Raw genomic sequence first — 19,253 nt, forward strand, 5'->3', positions numbered from 1 at the left:
TGTTTGAAGGACTTCTTTTAACAATTCTTTTTTTGTTGACGATGTTCTGTTCATAAGCTGTCTTTTTTTCCTTTGACTACTTTTAAAAAAATTAATAGACTATTTTTAGAGTAGTTTTAGGTTTATAGAAAAATTGGGCAAAAAATATGGGAAGTTGTCACATGCTCTTTCTCCTCCTGCCTTGTTTCTCCTATTAACATCTTGGATTGGTCTGGTACATTTATTACAGTTGATGAAACTGATACATTGCTACTAACTAGAGTCCATAGTTTACATTAGGGTTCATTCTGTTGTTTCATTCCCAATTATCTCTCACTGGTTTTTAACTCTTTGGTTGTGGTGTGGCTTGATGTAGTTTTCACCATACTTCTTGGACTTAGCGTGTGTGGAACTTCTTGAACTGGTGGGTTTTTCATTTTCATCAAACATGGAAAAGATTGTTCATGCTTTTTTTCAGATTTTTTTCCCCTGCTCCTCTTCTTCTTTCATGGTCTCCAATTCCATATATTGTATGCTGTTTGAAGTTGTCCCACTGCTAACTGTTCTTTGTTCAGTTTTTTACAGTGATTGTCTTTCTCTGTGTTTTGGATAGGTTTCTATGGCTATGTTTTCAGGCTCACTGGTCCTTCTTTCTGCAGTGCACAATCTGTGATTAATTCCAGTCAGTGTAGTTTTCATCTCTAAGTTTCATTTCAATCTTTCATATCTCCATATCTCCATAATGTTCTTTCTTTTAGTTTCTTGAATGTATGGAATATAGTGGTATTTACTGTTTTAAGGTCCTTGCCTAAAAATTCTATTATCTGTGTGATTTCTTAGACCATTTCAATTGATTGACTTTTTTCTTCATTATGGGTGATATTTTTCTGCTTCTCTGCATGCTTAGAAATGTTGGATTGGTTGGCATACATTGTAAGTTTTACCTTGTTGCATGCTGGAAGTATAATGCTTCTTGAGCTTGGAACCTGGGTAAGTTACTTGGAAGCTGATCCTTTTAGGTCTTGGTTTTAAACTTTGCTGGGTAAGGCTGAAGTAATGTTTTATCTCTGGCTCCTTCCTATGAGGCAAAAATCTCCTGAGTGGTTTAACCAATGCCCCACTGAGGGGGTTTTCTATGCTTGCTAGTTGAACCAGGCAATGTTCCTGGTTCTGTCTGAATTCCAGGTGCTGTTACCTCCATTCATTTCCATTAATTCTTTCTATGTCTTCAGTATTTTTCCTCACATGCCCTTATCAGTATTTTTCTTAAGACTTCAAATACAGTAGATCTCTGAGTTCTCTTTGTAGCTTTCCTCTTCAGTACTGTTTTGGTGAGTTCTCACAGCTTTGGCCCCTAACTCCATCCCTCAAAGCAGGGAGAACATCAGCTTTGCCTCAAAACTTTCTCCAGGCAGTCAATTTGGGTAAGCATAGAACTTACTTGCTTACTTTTCATCTCTCAGGACTCCCTCTTTTTAGTTGCTTAATGTTCAATATTTTCAGAATTGTTGTTGATGTCCAGGTTTTTAGTTGTTTCACGTGTGAGGCTAAATTGAGTGCTTGTTATTTCACCGCGATTAGAGGCAGATATCCCCTTGATGAACCCTTACTAATTGAAAGGTTGACCTTGGTTTCTTCTCAGAATTTTTTTTTTAACATGGAAAGTTCAATCTCTTGGCATTTCATTTCTTGGCTTTCCAACACATGCCCTTCATTTATTTTTCTTGTCTTATAGTGCTTTTGAGACCTCCAGTACAGAATTGCAAGGAAGTGATAACATCGAGTGTTCTCGTCTTTTATTGTCTCTAAGGAATGTTAAAGTTTGCTATTGAGTGTGATGCATGATAGATTTTCTTTTTCAGGTGGAGAAAACTTCCTTCTATTCCAAGTTACTGGGAATAATTGTCATGAATGGGTGTTGAAACCTATTTAGATTTTCCATATCTGTCGAGATGATTTTAAGTTTTTCATCTTTAATCTATTAATGTGGTTAAGTATATTTAAGAGATCTTCATGATACTTAACCTTCTTTGCATGTCTGTTATAAATTCTTATTCTCAATGTATTTGCTTTTGATATAAATTTTGTTTGCTGCTTAGTTTACAATGTTTGCAACTAGCGCTGTGTGAAATTGAACTACTACATAAATTCCCTGACTTGAGTTTATAGCTATCCTTAAAAAGTGATATATATATTATATATATATATACATATGTATATATATATATATGAAGCCTTTCCTTCTAGAATGGTTTATATAAAAGAGCAGTTACCTATTCACTGAAAGTTGGAAAATTGACACAAAACCATTTGGATATGGTATGTCACTTTTTGAATTTTTTCCTACGTGTTACTTCTTCAGCGATTACCAGTTTATATTCGTTCTTTTTAAAATTGTTTAAACTGGAGTGCCTGGGTGGCTCAGTGGGTTAAAGCCTCTGCCTTTGGCTCTGGTCATGATCCCAGGACCCTGGGATCGAGCCCCACATCGGGCTCTCTGCTCAGCACGGAGCCTGCTTCCTCCTCTCTCTCTGTCTGCCTCTCTGCCTGCTTGTGATCTCTGTCAAATAAATACATAAAATCTTAAAAAAAAGTTGTTTAAACTTATCTGTGTTCTCTTGTGATTTTCAAGTGTCCATTATATCTATAAATGTATTCTTTGTCTTAATCTTTAAGATTTTGGCTTATCTTTAAGAGATTGTCTTCATCTTCCCTAGTTCCAATGTTGTCTTTGTAGTAACATTTTTATTAATATCTACTTTTTAGTTTTTTATTTCTCCCATGTACTTTGCTTCGGTTTAAACTCTTGATCAATAATGTCTTGAATTGACCATTGATCATATTAATTTTTCAGTCTTTTTCTTTATTTCTAATAAATACCCTAAATGAATCCATAAATTTCTTTTAAGTACCACTTTAAATATATCCCACAAATGTATGATATGTGATGTGTTCATTATTTTTCAGTTATAAATATTTTATCATTCCAATTAGAGTTTCTTCTTTGACACATCAATTATTTAAAAATGTGGATTCTGGTTTCCAAAAGGCATTTTTATAATTTCTAAAAAGTCTTTTATTTCTAACTGTATTGAGATTAGAATGTGTGTGGTATAATTATATTTTTGAGGCTTCCTCTGTGGCCTGATACATGGCCAATTCTTGTAAATCTTCCACATATTTAAATCACTGTGTGTTCTTAGATTGTTTTCTGTCTCACCTCAAGATAGTTTAATACCTTTTGTTTATTATAGTCTGTGTGTTTGCAGGTTAGCTCATCTTTAGAAGGGCTATGTTTGTGCTTGGTGAAGGGTGCAATCCTGTGTTCATTGGCTTATGGAAGTATTCCTATAGTGCAATTTTACACTTGCTTCTGCTGGGTTCTCCTTGATTTCATAAGTGCTTACCCATTTCCCTTATTAATTTCTTACTTTCAAATGTCTGTGTTGGGCTGGTACTATATCTCTGTGAGAGATATAGTTCTCATAGAATGTTTTTACTTCTCATAGAATAATTTTTTCTCATTCACAGCCCCAATGGGTAGTAACCTTCCTTGCTACTTCTCTAGGTCCAAACTTTTAGCTGAAATTTATTAGTGCCCCAGCCTCTATTAAAGAGTAGTAGCTTTATGCTAGGGTCTTAGATCCAGACTTGCATAAATCCAAGTGTGTTAATATCCTAGATATCAGCCAAACAAGTTGTTTACACCTCTGGGGTAGTAACAAGTATTTTTCTAATTTTATCAGCATTTCTATGAGTTTGTAGCAGGAGAGGTTTTATATGGCTTCAGACTTCCAAAAGCTGGTCTAATTTTTAAAGATGAATGAACCGAAATTCACCCAAGATCACCCTGTTGGGAAGCGTCAGAGCTGGGATGAAAACCTGTGCATGACTTGCTTCTCTTTGGTACTCTTCCCACTTGGCATTTGCCTTCATGGTATTTGTGATAGTTACTCTTATGCATCACTTGATTGTGCCACAGGTGCCAAAATAGTGGCTCAGATACTCTTCTGGGTGTATCTGGGAGGATGTTTCTGGAGGAGATTAACATTTGAATTGGTAGACTGAGTAAAGTAAACTGCCCTCCCTAATGGGGTGGGCCTCACCCAATCTATTGAAGACCTGAATAGCACAGAAAAGCTCAGTAAAAGAGAACTTTGCCTGACTGCTTGAAAAAGCATTGGTCTTCATCTGCTCTTGAACTAGAATGTACACCATTGGCTCTCCTTGTTCACAGGCTTTCCGATTACAGATCTTGGAACTTCTCAGCCTCCATAATTACATGAGCCAATACCTTATAATAAATAAATATAGATCATATTATCCCCCCTATTGGTTCTGTTTCTCTGAATAACCTGGTTAATACACTCTTATACTAATTTTAAATTCATTTGTTTATTCCTTATTGAAGGATTTGATTTATTACTTTTTTACTTCTAATGTTTTTAAATTTTATTTATTTATTTGACAGAGAGAGAGAGAGAGAGATCACAAGTAGGCAGAGAGGCAGGCAGAGAGAAAGGGGGAAGCAGGCTCCCTGCTGAACAGAGAGCGCTATGCGGGGCTTGATCCCAGGACCCTGAGACCATGACCTGACCAGAAGGGAGACGCTTAACCGACTGAGCCACCCAGGCGACATGGCTGTGTTTTCTCCTAACAATATGTTAGGCACTAAGGGATAGAGAAGAGAAGAATGAATTAAGACTACAAATTCCTTGAATACGTTAGAGGAATCACAGCTACATAAACCCATTTAGAAAATGTAAGTAAGATAGATAACAGAAGGTAAGCTCTACATGGCAGTTAAGAATATGGATGAAACAAGTGACATTATTATACCCAGGGCAACATTTCCAATTCAGTGGTGCTTAGCTTGTTCAGGTGGTTTAATGCTGAAAATTGACGTGATTTTTGTGGTACCCCATGTAATTTTCATGTATTTATTTTCTTCATGAAGCAGGACTCATTTTGTCAGTGGAAAATACAACTAGATGATGTAAACCATGTTACAGTCATAGTCATGAGTATTGCATATCCAAGACAAATCAACTAAGAAAGAAACATAAATAGCTACTTCATTTCTTTGTTACATTTTTTTTTTCATCTGCTCGTGCATGTCAGCTTATGTGATAAGAGGCACCCAAGGGGCAGAAACTTTATGGGAAAAGTCAAACATTTGGAAAAATTGCCGTTAACTTTCCTACAAATGGAGAGAAGTTGTTCGTTATCTGGTATCAGTGGCATCACTGAGGGCTGCTATTCTTCTATATGTGTACCACCCCTGAATATATGATGTATGAATTGTGTGACTTTTATTGGAATCTGCCTTTTATTTTTCTTCCTAAAAAGCTCTTACTTAGCCAAGTGTACATTTTCAGCCTATTTCTTTCCAGTTATCATAATATATTTGGATATATTTACTGTAGATTTGGTACTGAGGAGAGTTTGAGACTGCCTTTTAGAAATTATCTCTGTAGCTTGACAGGGCTGTATTGCAAGATAAAACAATAACTTTGGGAACTGCCTCGAGAATGATTTGCAGCATGGGATGGAAAGATGAGTGAATACACTTAATAGCTAGAATTTCAAAAACTCACAACACCTGCACATCTCAAGATCTGTTTATTATCTCTCTCAGCCTTGGCTACCCATCCCAGGCCCTTCATTTTAGTATCCATGGCAATGGAATTTGTTTTTTGTCTTCCTAATCAGAACATTTGTAAATCAAAATGTCGATTCACATTTGCTTGTGAAGATTCATTGGAGTGATAGAAAAGTGTTGGGGGTTGGGGAAAAGAAAGCAAGAGCAAACAGTCTGGTTTTATGTTTTCTCTGCATGTGCAGAAATTTAATTATCAGGTCACCACAGTTCTCAGCAGAGTAAATTGTAGTCTTGGCCATTAATTTGTATGTAAATGCCACTATAGCAGGAAAACAACACAACACTTGGGTCCTATCAAGGAATCCCCTTGTTGGAGGCATGCATATTAGAGAGCAGAGCCAAAAAGAGTCAGGAGGTTAACAGTTTAGCACTTGCTCTTCCACAGGTGAACTCTGTTGCAGTGATGAACCTGAAAGTGATTGTCAAAGCCAAGTGTTCGGGAAACATTTGTAGTTGAGAGAGTCAGATAATGAGAAATGAGGGCCTGGTGAGTACAGATACAGGTCTGTTCATAATACTGCCTATTATGGTGCAGCCTTTGTGTGATCTCCATAGCCTGAGCCAATCACCCCACCCCTGATGCTTTCAGGATGCTTCCTCTCTTATCTGGGATGAGCTTGGCCTGGTGGGGAAGAGAAGTGAGTTACTTTCTGTTTTAGCACACAGTTCCATTATTAGTGGATTCCTTTGATCTTATGATTCCTGTGTTCTGTTGGGTTTGTTTCAGTTTTACTTTTAGTCTTAGCTCTCAGGTGGATCTGTCTGGAGTTTTAATGGAATACCTGGGGTCTCTAACTTGGCCAGATTCAAACTCCTGACTCCTGAAATAGGCTGCAGTCAAAATGTCTGCTCAGATTTTTTAGCTCTCTAGCTGTTACTTTTAAGAGTTTCTTGGATTCCGACCCCCACCCCACCCCCAACTCCGTGCATTCATATTCCACATTTCAACCAAGTGTTTGCCAAGTTCATATGCAGACTTTGGAGTTCTTTTTCTGTGGCTTCCTCCTTTCTGGAGTTTCCACCTGTATTTCCAGCTGCCCTGAATTCTGTCCTCTGACACTGTAAGTAAATAAGCCTTCTGTGTCTGCCAGAGTCCTAGATCCCCTATGCTTCTTAGACTTGGTGGAACTCTTAGCAGAAAAGCAATGTAATCATGGAAGTTTCCTTCTTTCAAAACTTGGATCCTCTCCAGATTGTCCCTGCTCTTGCTTACTAGTTGACTTAAAAAATTTTTTTTTCGTGAGTTTATGATTGTTATTCATAGGTGAGTTAAAATCACTTATTCTGCTGTTAATGGAACTGGAATCTTCACTATTGTAAGTTTTCCGTACTCTAGTGATCCGTAACTAGTTTTAATAAAAGATTTTCTTTTTGACCCACTCATATGTAAGTGTTACAAGTGCCATCATTTTGTGCATATAGGAAATGGAGTTGTCAAAATATCTTGCACAAGGTACAGGGTAGCAAGAGCCAGTGTGCACAGGAGGACCTGGTGCTAGTCTTTCCTCTGCCACTAATTAGCTATTTGGCTATAGGCGAATCCCTTAAGTAGCCTCAGACACAGTGTCTGTTCAGTAGAATGAGGGAGTGGGGTTATATCGCTGTTTTTCAAACTTTTAAAAAGTGTCAGGACTCCTATTCTTTTCCCAACAAAATCTTATAAAAATGTAAATAATATTAGAGCAAAACAGCCCTACCTCTACAGGCTGCATGGCCCAACCTGCCCCATGCAACCACCTATAGATCCAAAGGCCTTGAAGCTCCTTTTAGAACCCTAGACTTTTCACAAAACATAGTCTGAAAAATACCCCTAACGCTGGATAATAAATAAAAATCTTTTCCTCTCCTGCCTGAATCCAATAATGGCTGGATCGTGCTTCTAGAAACACGGTCACTTTCTTAGGATCTGAAATGGGCAGTTGTCTCATCTGACCTCCCTTCTCCTTTTTCACTGTAACCAACTTACTGTTGTTAGCCAGCCACCCTGGGCAGACGTTTACTGTGGGTATTTGAGAAATCTAGTATATAAGGGATTTCCTGCAACTGTAGCTAAAAGTAGCACCCAGGTACCACACCACTGAGCACAACCCGCCCCGACCTGTCTCCTCTTCCCATGCATAAGATGTGAGCAGCACCTCCTTCCACCTAATTGCTCCTGTGTGGGTGGGAACAAATTAATAAGCTCAGAGCTTCACTGATCATTTATAAATTCTAACTCCATCTGTGAAATAGCAGCAGACAGGCTTAAGAAATCCTCCCCTTGTATCACCAGTTGGTGGTTTTGTTGCCTTAAAGGAAACAAGAAAATGAGCAGGTGTTGGGCACTGCCTACAGCCAGACAGCATTGCCAACTCTGACAGAGCACCCCACCTCCAGGCTTGGGAAAAAGGATAGTGAGGTAAAGAGGGTAACAATTCACATTGCCGGCTTACCTCCTCCTCGCCCAGCCCTTGTTTCTTCCACCTTTCCCCTGCAACAACCCTATGATGAGTTTTCAAGTAGACACTGCAAGAACAGGCACATTATTTCCATTGCATATAAGTGCAAGGCTTCATAAAAGGGCTTCCAATAAGGGCACTGCCATGATAGGAGACAATAATGATATTAATAATAATAATAATAGCAACATTTTTTGAGCATGTCATATACCAGGCATGGGCTAAGTGGTTTATTTCATTTATTTAAAAAAAATTTTTTTTAAAGATTTTATTTATTTATTGACAGAGAGAGATCATAAGTAGGCAGAGAGGCGGGCAGAGAGAGAGGAGGAAGCAGGCTCCCTGCCAAGCAGGGAGCCGGATGCGGGGCTCCATCCCAGGACCCTGAGATCATGACCTGAGCAGAAGGCAGAGGCTTTAACCTACTGAGCCACCCAAGTGCCCCTCATTTATTTTTTTAAAAGATTTCATTTATTTATTTGACAGAGAGCACAAGCAGGGAGAGTGGCAGAGGGAGAGGGAGAAGCAAGCTCAGTCCCAGGTCCTTGGGATCATGACTCAAGCCAAAGGTAGACGCTTAACCAACTGAGCCACCCAGGTGCATTTTATTTCATTTATTTGTCTCAACAATATTAAGAAGTAAGGAGTCTCAAAATAAGGACACCAGAATTCAGAGAGAGTAAGGAACTTGTTTGGGTCTCAAACTAGCAAATGGAAGATCTCAGAGCTAGGCTGCTGGGCTCCAGATTCCACACTCTTAACCGCTCTAGTCTTGACCGACGTACTTGACAGGCTGTTTCTGTGGCTCTGGGGCCCAACCTTCTTTACTTAAATGTGTGACATAAGGATAGCATTGCTCTGCCCCTTCCTACTTGAACTAGGAAAAAAAAAATCATTACAAATTAGAGGGAGGAACATTCTGACTCCATTGTAGCAGGGATTCAAGTTCTGATGGGTCTCCAGTCAGCGTTCTCCACCTTTCCAAGATATGATCTTCTTGCCAGTTCAAGAAGCCCGAGGTACCCCCTCTACAGTGTGCGAACAAAGGGATGAAGCTGGGTGGCCAAGCATCAGAAGGTTTGCAGAAGAGTCTGCCTTCTCTTTGGTGGTTGATATTTGGGTTCTATCAATGATCCCTCTGTATTCTGTGTCTGAGTGAAATGAACAATCTCAACTTAAAGATGTATCCACATCCACGGTAATTGTGCAATTTTCCCCCCTATTATTTTAGCAAGCTAATTGGATGAAGGGGTGAAGACCTGAATACAAATTCCCACTGTGTTATTTCCCAGGTACTTAGCTTGAAAGGGGTTTAAACTTGGTATTTATATGATGTTTCAGAAAGTACTATCTTATCTCTGAAAGAAGTGTCACAACTGAGATGAGATTTTGTGATTTTCAAAAATTTAAGTTGAATGAAATCCAGGTCAGCTATTTAGTTGTTGACATAGACTTATTACAAGGCAAGTAGCAGGAATCTTTTTTTTTTTTTAAGATTTTATTTATTTATTTGACACAGAGAGAGATCACAAGTAGGCAGAGAGGCAGGCAGAGAGAGAGGAAGGGAAGCAGGCTCACCGCCGAGCAGAGAGCCCGCCCGACTCGGAGCTCGATCCCAGGACCCTGGAACCATGACCCGAGCTGAAGGCAGAGGCTTTAACCCACTGAGTCACCCAGGAATCCCACAGGAATCTTTTAAAAAGATGTTTATAGTGATGCCTGAGTGCCTTAGTTAAGTGTCTGCCTTTGGCTCAGGTCATAACCCCGGGTCTGAGGATGGAGTACCATGTTAGGATCCTTGCTCAGCAGGGAAACTGCTTCTCCCTCTCCCTCTGCCTGCTGCTCCCCCTGCTTGTGCTCTCTCTTTCTCTGTATTAAATAAATAAAAGAAAGTCTAAAAAAATGCTTACAAAAATTCTTTCCAGCTCAAACTATGTGATTTTGTGTTCTTAGTGATAAAACAGAGTTGTATAGATTTTGACCAGGATTTAAGAATGATTTTTTTTTTCCTTGAGGCAGCAGATGGTAGAGGGAGCATTATGTTCATTTACACTGACTTTGGAGCAATACAGCTTGGGTTTGAATCTTGGTTCCACTACTACTAACTGTTAGGACCATGGCAAATTACTAACCTCACTTTGTCTCAGTTTTCCAATCCACAAAATGGGTTTAGGTTATTGTAAAGAGTAAATAAGTTAAAATAGGTGAAGTTCTAGAATAGTGCCTGCACACAGTACGTGCTGGATATGCAATTGCTTTTATCATTGTAATAGTGCCACTAGTGAGTTATGTTGCTGCTGAGTGGTTTTTAGGGAGGGATGGCAAGTTTCATTTTTAAATGGAGAATTCCCTGAAGTCCTTGGGGAGTGAGGCTTAGAATAGGACGTGCCGTTTTTATTTATAATCCCATGAGGGGCAATAGGCCAGTTATACCGCAGCCTGCTGTATGTATTCACTCACTCCCCCATGGGCTGACTGCTGGTCTCCTCTCACAAAGGAAGCAGCCTCCTGGCAGAGTTCAGGGTGGAAGTGGCAGAGTACCCTCACCTCACTCTGAAAAGTAAACTAGATATGGCTCTAGTGTCCTCACCCGATAGTGTTTGATAATATGCTCATGGGCTAAAAACACAGGTTCAGTGTTCAAGTCGCGTTTTGTTACTTTGCTAATGTTGTTGCTGAGGGCAATCTACTTTACTTTCTGTGCTTCTGTTTTCCATCTCTGTGATGGGACCAATAATGATCCTTACTGCCTGGTGTTGCTGTGAGGATTAAATGAGATAATATATGCAAAGTCCCAAGAAGGTATCTGGAATGTTTAGTGAAATGGAAATCTTTCTTCTGTGGATGATCAGTGACTCACTGGGGGAAAACAAACAAACAAAAAACAAAAACAAAACAAAACAACAACAACAACAACAAAACAACCTCTCAGGGATCCTATAATGGTAAATTAATGAATTCTAAAAAATTAGTGAATTCCAACTATTGGTTTTATAGATTAGGAAATATCCAGTCACTCAATTTGAGATTGATAACTATGACTAACTTACATTTTAAAATCTGACCTAGTAATATAAATGGAATGGAATCTTACACTTAGAATTCCAATGAATGCTTCATTCCCCATGCTTATATCCCCCTAATTCCTTTTCAGGTGCTCAGCTGGTCCTGTGCTCTAATGGTGAAGGGAGTTTAATTTTGCTCCATTGGCCTCTGGATCTCTCCCTTATGTGATGGTCTGTCTTACAACAGGTGCTTTGCATGGCATATTGAGACAAGGGGAGACAGCCTCTTGTGATGGTTTTCTGTTGGGGTGGTTTTTTAGGATTAGTGGGATATCTCATGTCTTCTGACAATTGGCTTTTCAGGTCTTACTGGTGCTGGTCACAGCCACCACAACTGAGTGAGCTGACAGTGATGTACTCTTGTATTCTTAAATCAGCTGCTCCATAAAAGAGAAAAACAGATCCAGTATTGACGTTTATTGGGTAGGAAGTTTGGAGTCAGAAAACTTAGATCTAGAGAAGACCTGGGAAATGATCCAGACATTAGAAATGATCCGGACAGGTTAAGAGATTTGACCGCAGGGGCTGAGCTACTTGATGTGAGCATTCAGAATTCAGAAGGGTTCTTTCTAGTGCCTCTCTCTGGCTCTTCAGAATAATAATTAGAAACATGACCTCTCGAGACAGCTACCTTGATTCAAAACTCAATTCTACCCTTTATTGGGAGTATGATCTTCAACCAGTTGTAGACTTTTCTTTCGATTTTCTCACTTGGAAAATGAGAACAATAATGGGTGTTTAATGTGGGTTAAATGAGATAATATGTGGAAGGCACTTAGGACAGTTTCTGGCACATAAAAAAGCAGAAAGTATTTATTATTATTACTAATCTTCTAAACAAACTCAGGAATATCAACTCTTAAATAAGACAAAAAATAGATATTTTGACCTGGTTGGTATTTAACATATTTCCTCTCACTTTAAAAATTTATTTATAATTTCTTCTTAGCTTCTGGCTCAGTAGTAATCTTCAGGACCCATCTATGAATTAATAACCATATTCTTCCCGAGAGTTATGTATGACTTTTGGATGGGAGGAGCAAATTAAAAAAGAAATAATAATTTCCCACTGGAGCTCCAGGGTAGCTCAGTCAGTTAAGTGTCTGACTCTTGACTCTGGCTCAGATCTCAGGGTTGTGAGATCGAGCTCTGTGTCTGCCTCCATGCTGGGTGTTGAGCCTGCTTAAGATTCTCTCTCTCTCTTGCTCTCTCCCATCCCTCCCAATGCTCTCTTGCTCACTCACTCTGAAAAAAAAAAAAAGTCCCCATTATTTATCATTTCCAGTTTACTTTCAGCAAATATTTACAGAGTAGCCTGCCGTGTGCCTGACACGGAGATAGGGCTGGAGGGAAGCGAAAGTGGGTGGTCCACTGTGTCGCTTACTCTCCTGTTATGTACGGATTGGGTGGAATGGTTGGAAATTAAATAGGTGAATCTGTCACAAAGTTGGAGGGAACATTGAGAGGGCAGGGCTGAGAGCTATTTTACTGCTCATGGGAAGAGCAGTGAACCTGATTTAAGGGGTCAGTGAAAGGCTGTCTCTAGAAGTGATATCTATCCTGAGTCCTCATGATGAACCGGATTCTTGACTAGTCTAGACAAGGTGTTGGGGCAAAGGGAAAGCATTCCAGGCACAGGGATCCCCGGGTGAGTGTGTGTTAGTGCAGAGGGTGGGAGGCGCTCAGGTTTGGGAGAAAACACTAGATCTTCACCAATTTCTTCAAGATTTAGCAAGCTTTTGTTAAGCACTTACTATGCAATGGACATTGTTTTACATAATGGAGAGACATCAGATAACAAAACTGGTGATGTCTGTATTTTCATGGAAGTCATGGGGGAGAAGAGAGGAATAGAAATATTTTGAAGAAAATTGCTTAAGGTAGGACAATGAAGAAGAGTTTAGGATGAAGTGACCATGGAGCTGACACTTCAGTGGTGAGAGGAGCCAGCCAGGAAAACACCAGGGCCTGAAGGGTTCTAGGCAGAAGGAACAACAAAGGCAAAGAACTCAAAGGGAAGAACCATCTTTGCTTGTTGGAGAAACTGAAAGTGCCAGTGAGCTGATATGAGGAAAGTAGTACAAATAATTGAAAGGGTGTTTGGTTTGGGTTGTTGGTGCTGGTAAAGGCATTAGAACATTATAATATAAACTAGTTCTGTTTTGTTTAAATTACATATACTACTGTGGGTGTTTCTTCAAAACTAGGACACTTTTGGAAGTTCTCAGTTGCAAGTATGCCTTCTCTGAGATAGGGCTTAACTCTTTGTGTTTTAATAACAGAGATGAGACTAAGAGCATATTTTCTGTCATCATTGTCAAATGTCCTGTTCCCAGTAATAAGCACATGTCCCTAACACAACAAATCAGTAGGGCTGCCCTTCTCAACTAAAGGTCTTACTATGTCAGGAGTGTCCTGATGGTTCCTCCCGAGTTCCAGCTATGTATTTCTACTTGCCTACATAAGCTTTCCTTTCTTGTTTTATTCCTTTGGACTCAAATTTGTGTTTCAAAAAATGCTTTAAAATCTTTCTGTCTGGGTTGGGCCTACTTTATCCAGACTAATCATTCATGTTCTTCTATGTTCTTCTATTTCTCCGGGTTATCAATCTCTGTATTCTTGTGAGCCCCACATGAGACTCATGGCTCTTGTTTGCTCCCAGTTAACAGCTTTGGCGATGATGAAGAGCCATGCACATCTTCTGACAGTGATGAAGAGGTGATCAAACAATTTGAGATTTCTGTGTCCCGGTCCCAGAGTTTCCATTCAGAAGCATCTGAGAAAGGAAAGCAGGTGGGATTGGAGCAGAAATCAAAATTCAGCCACCTGCTCTCTACCCATGAGGAGGATAACACAGAAGTATCTGCCTGTGAAGGTATTCTTTGCATGAAACCCTTTCTTTATCTAGAGCAGGGATGGACAATGGTAAGAACACCTTTGAGTCAATCATTATACTTGTATCTGAGAGCCCAGAGAGGAAAAGAAAATGGGGCAAGAACTAGAGGCTGGAACAGGGTAAAGGGTCTTTTCAAACCTAACAGAGGGGGTGTCATATAGGGAACTGGGAGAGGGAAGGGAAAAGAAGTACCAAAATCTTGACCGCTGATTTGGGAGACCCCCTCCTTCCTTAGAGCTTATCATTTTGTATATTTTGAACACTAATGGCTAGAATTAGCATGGTATTTATTAAGCTTTATAAAATCTTAATCTCCTCTGATAAATATAAACATTTCACATAGCTGTTTGCTGACATTGAGATTCTGCGCCTTTTCTCTCACTTGGAATCAGAGTCTAATTTCTATCTATCTGTATAACCTCAGACAATTTTTGAAATCTTTCTTTTAATAGTTCATATTATTAAAGCCACAAGCGTGTTTTACCTTGCAAATAAAAACATGTATTACAGTAATACCGAATAACCCTTTTCAAACAGCACATACCGTGAACATCTGCCCTCATTCCCTGTAGTTTCTGGCCACCCCCACCCCATCCCCATCCTCTGCCCCACAGGAGAATTGCTTGCTGAGCAAGAGCAAGGTCTTCTGCCATTTTCCAGCAGCTTCAGACTGAATGCCTTCCCCAGTGGTACAGTACTCTGAGGTAGAGTCAACCTAGCTTGTGGCTCATTATGGTAGGCAGGTCTTGTTAAGAGTCCTCCCTCCGCATCACTCACACAAAATAGCCTGGAAAAAGAACAGTAAATTATTTCTTAGTGCTTTCCCCAGTGAAGGTCAGGCATCTCTCTGACTTTTTTTATGCCTGGAACCCTGGTAAGCACAGGATATTGAAACGGGGAAGAGTCTGTGAATCATATTAGGTAGAAAGCTAGAAGAAATGTCACACTGCCCGCTTTCGTGACCTGGTCTAAATGACCTGAGCTCTCTAGTATTTTTCTTCTTTCCCTTGGATACATGGCCAGTCAAACCAAGAGGGGCATAGTTGTCGTCTTCCATAGTTTCCATTATGGAACTATTGTTCCATAGTTGTAGTCTTTCCCTTTTTTGCAACACTTAGCAATAGATAGAGAAAAAGGAGAGTCTGAGGTTGAGAGAAGATAACAGAGAAGAAATGTCTGGCTTGACAAGGTGAATGAGGCAGTCCAAAAAAGAATAAAATAAAAATTTAAAGAAAGAGGATATCCAGAGAGAACCTTATTTATTTGTCAGCAGAAACATAACAATTTGCTCTCTGTCATGTAATTATACTTCTTGATACAGGCCAACATAGCATATTTTATTGCTGTTCCTATTAACCCAAGGTAAATGACCACCATATTGTATCAGTAGCTACTGACCTCTGCCATTCACTCACCACTCTCCTGTTTTTTCTTTCACTGGTGTTCCATGATAGTGTTCCTCCCTCTCCACTGCAAGGGCAAATGATTGCTAATGAAAGTTAATGGCGGTTGATTCCCCAGGAGCAGTTCCGTGCATTCTAAAGCTAACGGCCCCATTTCCCCAAAGCCCAAATGTCTAGTTTCTGATTTATACAAATGGCCCATGTTCTGAGAGTTCTGACAACAGAACTCACCCCTTCTGGAATTAGCAATAACTTTATTCATAACTGGCGATTCTGAAAAACTTGACAGAGAGTGACAGGAAAGATCACATTTCTTTCTCTATTGGAGGGGGAAAAAGCACACTGCACTGGATAAATTACCTATAGATTCTGAAGAAAATCAGCAGGATTTTCATAGGAGAGGATAACTGTGTGCTAAATTTTAGGTTATCAAATGCCATGAAAATGTTAATATCATTTTTATGGCATGATATTTTTTGTTCTGTGTCATTTCTTTTTGTTCATCTTTAGGTTTATGAATTTGTTTTCAGCAGTAAAGAATAAGGAAGAGATTAAGCATGCATCCCAGAGAGGAATTGTGAGGGTTTTTTTGCCGGCCCTCCATCTACTTAATCTTTTTTTCCCACTCTACCTTAAATATGATTTTCTAAGAAAAAATTTAATTGTAGACAATTCTCCCACTTTCAAAATGCTTTCAAAATGTTGGAACAGTGAAAATAAAGGTCCAAATCCAAGTAAAATCTGAACCATGAGTGAGTTATTGGTAGGTTATCTCATGTTTCATCAAGTGGGATCCTTCACTCTAGATGGAGTGGGGTTATTAGAACGAAGCAAACTCTATCTTCATATCCCTGGCCAGTTCTCTCGATGCCTTTGTCTGATGTAGCATAGCTGTGCATTAACTGTCTCTGCATCCCCAGGAATGCCAAAGAGGGTTTGTGTTAAGTGATCCAGATTAGAGGCTGCATATCAGGTCTTTAGGTCTGAAAAGTGGGCTGGAGAAGAGTAGTCCACTTATCAGGGCATTTATCTGTTTGTTTGTTTTTTTGTTTAATTGGTTTTGAACAGAGCCTTATTTTTGCTTATGAAATCTGTAGTTCTTAGGATGTTTCACAAAAACTAGACATTGCAATCCTGATATCATTGGAAACAGTTCAACTATCCCTGGAATCTGTGCTCAGTTTTGTTTGGAATGGGGTATCAGTTAGGATTTTATATATATCAAGGTGACATTGAGGTGCCTGGCTGGCTCAGTTGGTAGAACATTCAACTCCTGATCTTGGGGTCATGAGTTTGAACCCCAAGTAAACTTCTTTGTGTCCAGGGATGCCTCAAGTTTCCTCTTAAGGCTTTCAGTGGACTAATTACGTAGAATAATCTCCTTTACTTGAAGTCAAATGCATAAGGGCCTTAGTCACATCTACAAAATACTTCACAGTGTTTCCTCAATTAGTGTTTGATTGATTAATTGAGGCTTATAGCTTGGCCAAGCTGACACATAAAACCAACCATTGTAGATGGTGGGCAAAAGTATTTGTATGTGGGTGGTAGTAGGAGAAGTGTTTGGGAGTGTAAAATAAAGTAACCGGATATTAGCGTTATACCATGTCAAAGTGGGATATGGACTAAAAAGTGCTAAAATCTTTCTGTTAAAATAAATATGGTTTGTATGACATAACTATTGCCTATAATTTCTAAGAAGCTAGGATACATTACTCTGACAACAGGCATTTACTTTTCTGTATGTGTTTAAGGTGACACGATCTTCTTTAACTTATAGGATCGGAAGATTGCCTTATGTAATGGTGAATCCCCTTTCTTTTCCTCTGCCTCGTGACTTATACCCCAGCTTTGCTTTTCTAATTCATTCCTTGCTTGTCTGTCAAGGAAAATGGTTTGTTACATTAATATAGTTCGTATGTTTTCAGTTATGAATAGCTTTTCAAGGCTTAATGTAGCTTTTGAAAATTCCCTTATTACTGATCTAGGTATTATCACCATAGGAGTTAAAGTCATGAGACAATTTTATGGGGGTAATTTCTTGGCAAAGTTAGATTTTGTGCTGAAATCCTGCTGGGTGCTGCACACGTTGATGGATGACCCACTGTTTAATAGGACATTTTAGTGTTCATGGATATGAGGAATGGATGTGCTAATTAGAGCCTTAGAAGAAAATTCTGCTTTATGTTGTAGGGTTTTGCATATGGAATATCCCTTGTTCTATCATTTTCTGTGGCCTTTTTAAAGTATGTTTGCCAAATAACTGAATGTGTGAATGTAAAAATGTCATGGTGTCCTATGAAAGTGTTTCCAAGGGGCCTGAACTGGATTATTAAGAATTACAAGGCAGTAAGGGGAACTTCTCAGTGGTTTGCCATGGTTTTGGAAAAATCCCAAATTAGGAGTCTGAAGTTGTGCTCTGAGTACCAATCTGCCTAAATATCTTTTTGTATAGTCTGCATAGGGTAATGATGTATTTTTTAAGATTGCGTGTTTACTGCAGGTAGGTAATAAACTGCTGGTAAACCACTGTCGCCACTACTCTGTATAGATGCACACCTGACTGCTTCAGAAATTTGTTAACCTGCCTAGCCTTGAAAGTTATGGGGAGAGTTTCACGAAACCCATTGGTGGATAAAGACTAGGAAGCATAGATATGTGGCCAAGGAGCTTACGTTTTGGCTGAGGCTTTAAGACCAACAGTAGAAACACTTGCTACCATACAGTATAAATAAGAGCTGAATTCATGATCTATACTTTGTCATCCCACTCACTCATCCTATCTGTATCTCTAATTTCTCTTATCCTGGAGATGAAAGAGAGAATAAGTCCTCGGCTACTTTCTGGATGTGGGAGGAAAGTCAGGATGAAAGCTATTGCTTGGGAAGACCCTGCCCATTTTCCTTTACTGTCTGAGGGTAACTTAGACTTTAAAGGAGAGGAAGGAGATGCATAGGTAAGGGAGGGCTGATAGGGAAGGTAGAATAACACTAAAGTCTGAGAAAAATACTGAGTCCAAGAAGTGAGGATAGATTCAGGAGATGTTGGGCTTTGGCTGGACAAGGAGAGGGCAGGAGTGGGGGTTTGAGGGCCACAGTGGACAGAAATACACAACTAGTGTTTTCATGACCCCATGAGACTGCAGGTGATAATAACATGGAGGCAGTAGAAAATGGGGTTTTCTGGGTTGGATGAGGCCAGTTTGGGCCTGACGAGGAAGCAAGGCCAATATTTATGGAAAACTTAGTGACTGCTAGGAGGCTCTTATTTCATGTGTTTACAATGATTCTCTAATGGATTTTATCCTCGTTTTATCAATAAGGAAACAAAGGTTTGGACAGTTCAAATATTGTGTAAATTCTTAATGCAGAGCTAGGATTTAAATCCAGATCATCTGAATCCAAGTCCAGTGTTCTTCTATGGATCAAGTAGAGAACTTTTTACTTGAAAGAACCACTGAAGCCTTTCAAGGGGAAGACAAGATGGTGAAGGTGGAAGAGAGAAAGAAAAATAGTTGAGTCAGGACACAATATGATCTCCGTAGATTGCTGTTCTTGCTTTCTAGATCTATCCCCAAGGTCTTGTGGCCATTAGTTCCAACAAAGTGCTAATGTGTTTATTTTATCCTTTTAACATTAGGACACATCCTTCATACTCTTATCACTAGAAAGCATTAAACCTTCTTATACCGCATGTAATGAACTAATGGTCCTTTTGGTTATATAGACCTAGTTTATCTACCACGTGGATGCAATTATGTTTTTGCAGGTGTTATTTGATGGGTTTTGCTTTTGAGGTCTTGATTTATGT

General features: G+C 39.4%; 1 protein-coding gene across 7 annotated transcripts in view; it reads left to right on the forward strand.

Annotated features, from left to right (window-relative positions):
• SYT16 (synaptotagmin 16) overlaps window positions 1–19,253 on the forward strand; it is a 268,943-nt gene that overhangs the window by 214,098 nt on the left and 35,592 nt on the right. For 6 of the 7 annotated variants that reach the window (XM_032344415.1, XM_032344416.1, XM_032344418.1 and 3 more), the window contains one exon: window positions 13,807–14,019. The exons of the other annotated variant lie outside the window; for it this stretch is intronic. In XM_032344415.1, the coding sequence (XP_032200306.1) occupies window positions 13,807–14,019 (213 nt within the window). The remainder of the gene's footprint in view (window positions 1–13,806; window positions 14,020–19,253) is intronic. 7 annotated transcript variants of the gene reach the window in all.

The sequence above is a fragment of the Mustela erminea genome, chromosome 5 (assembly GCF_009829155.1).
Source record: "Mustela erminea isolate mMusErm1 chromosome 5, mMusErm1.Pri, whole genome shotgun sequence".
In the NCBI taxonomy this organism is placed as follows: Eukaryota; Metazoa; Chordata; class Mammalia; order Carnivora; family Mustelidae; genus Mustela; species Mustela erminea.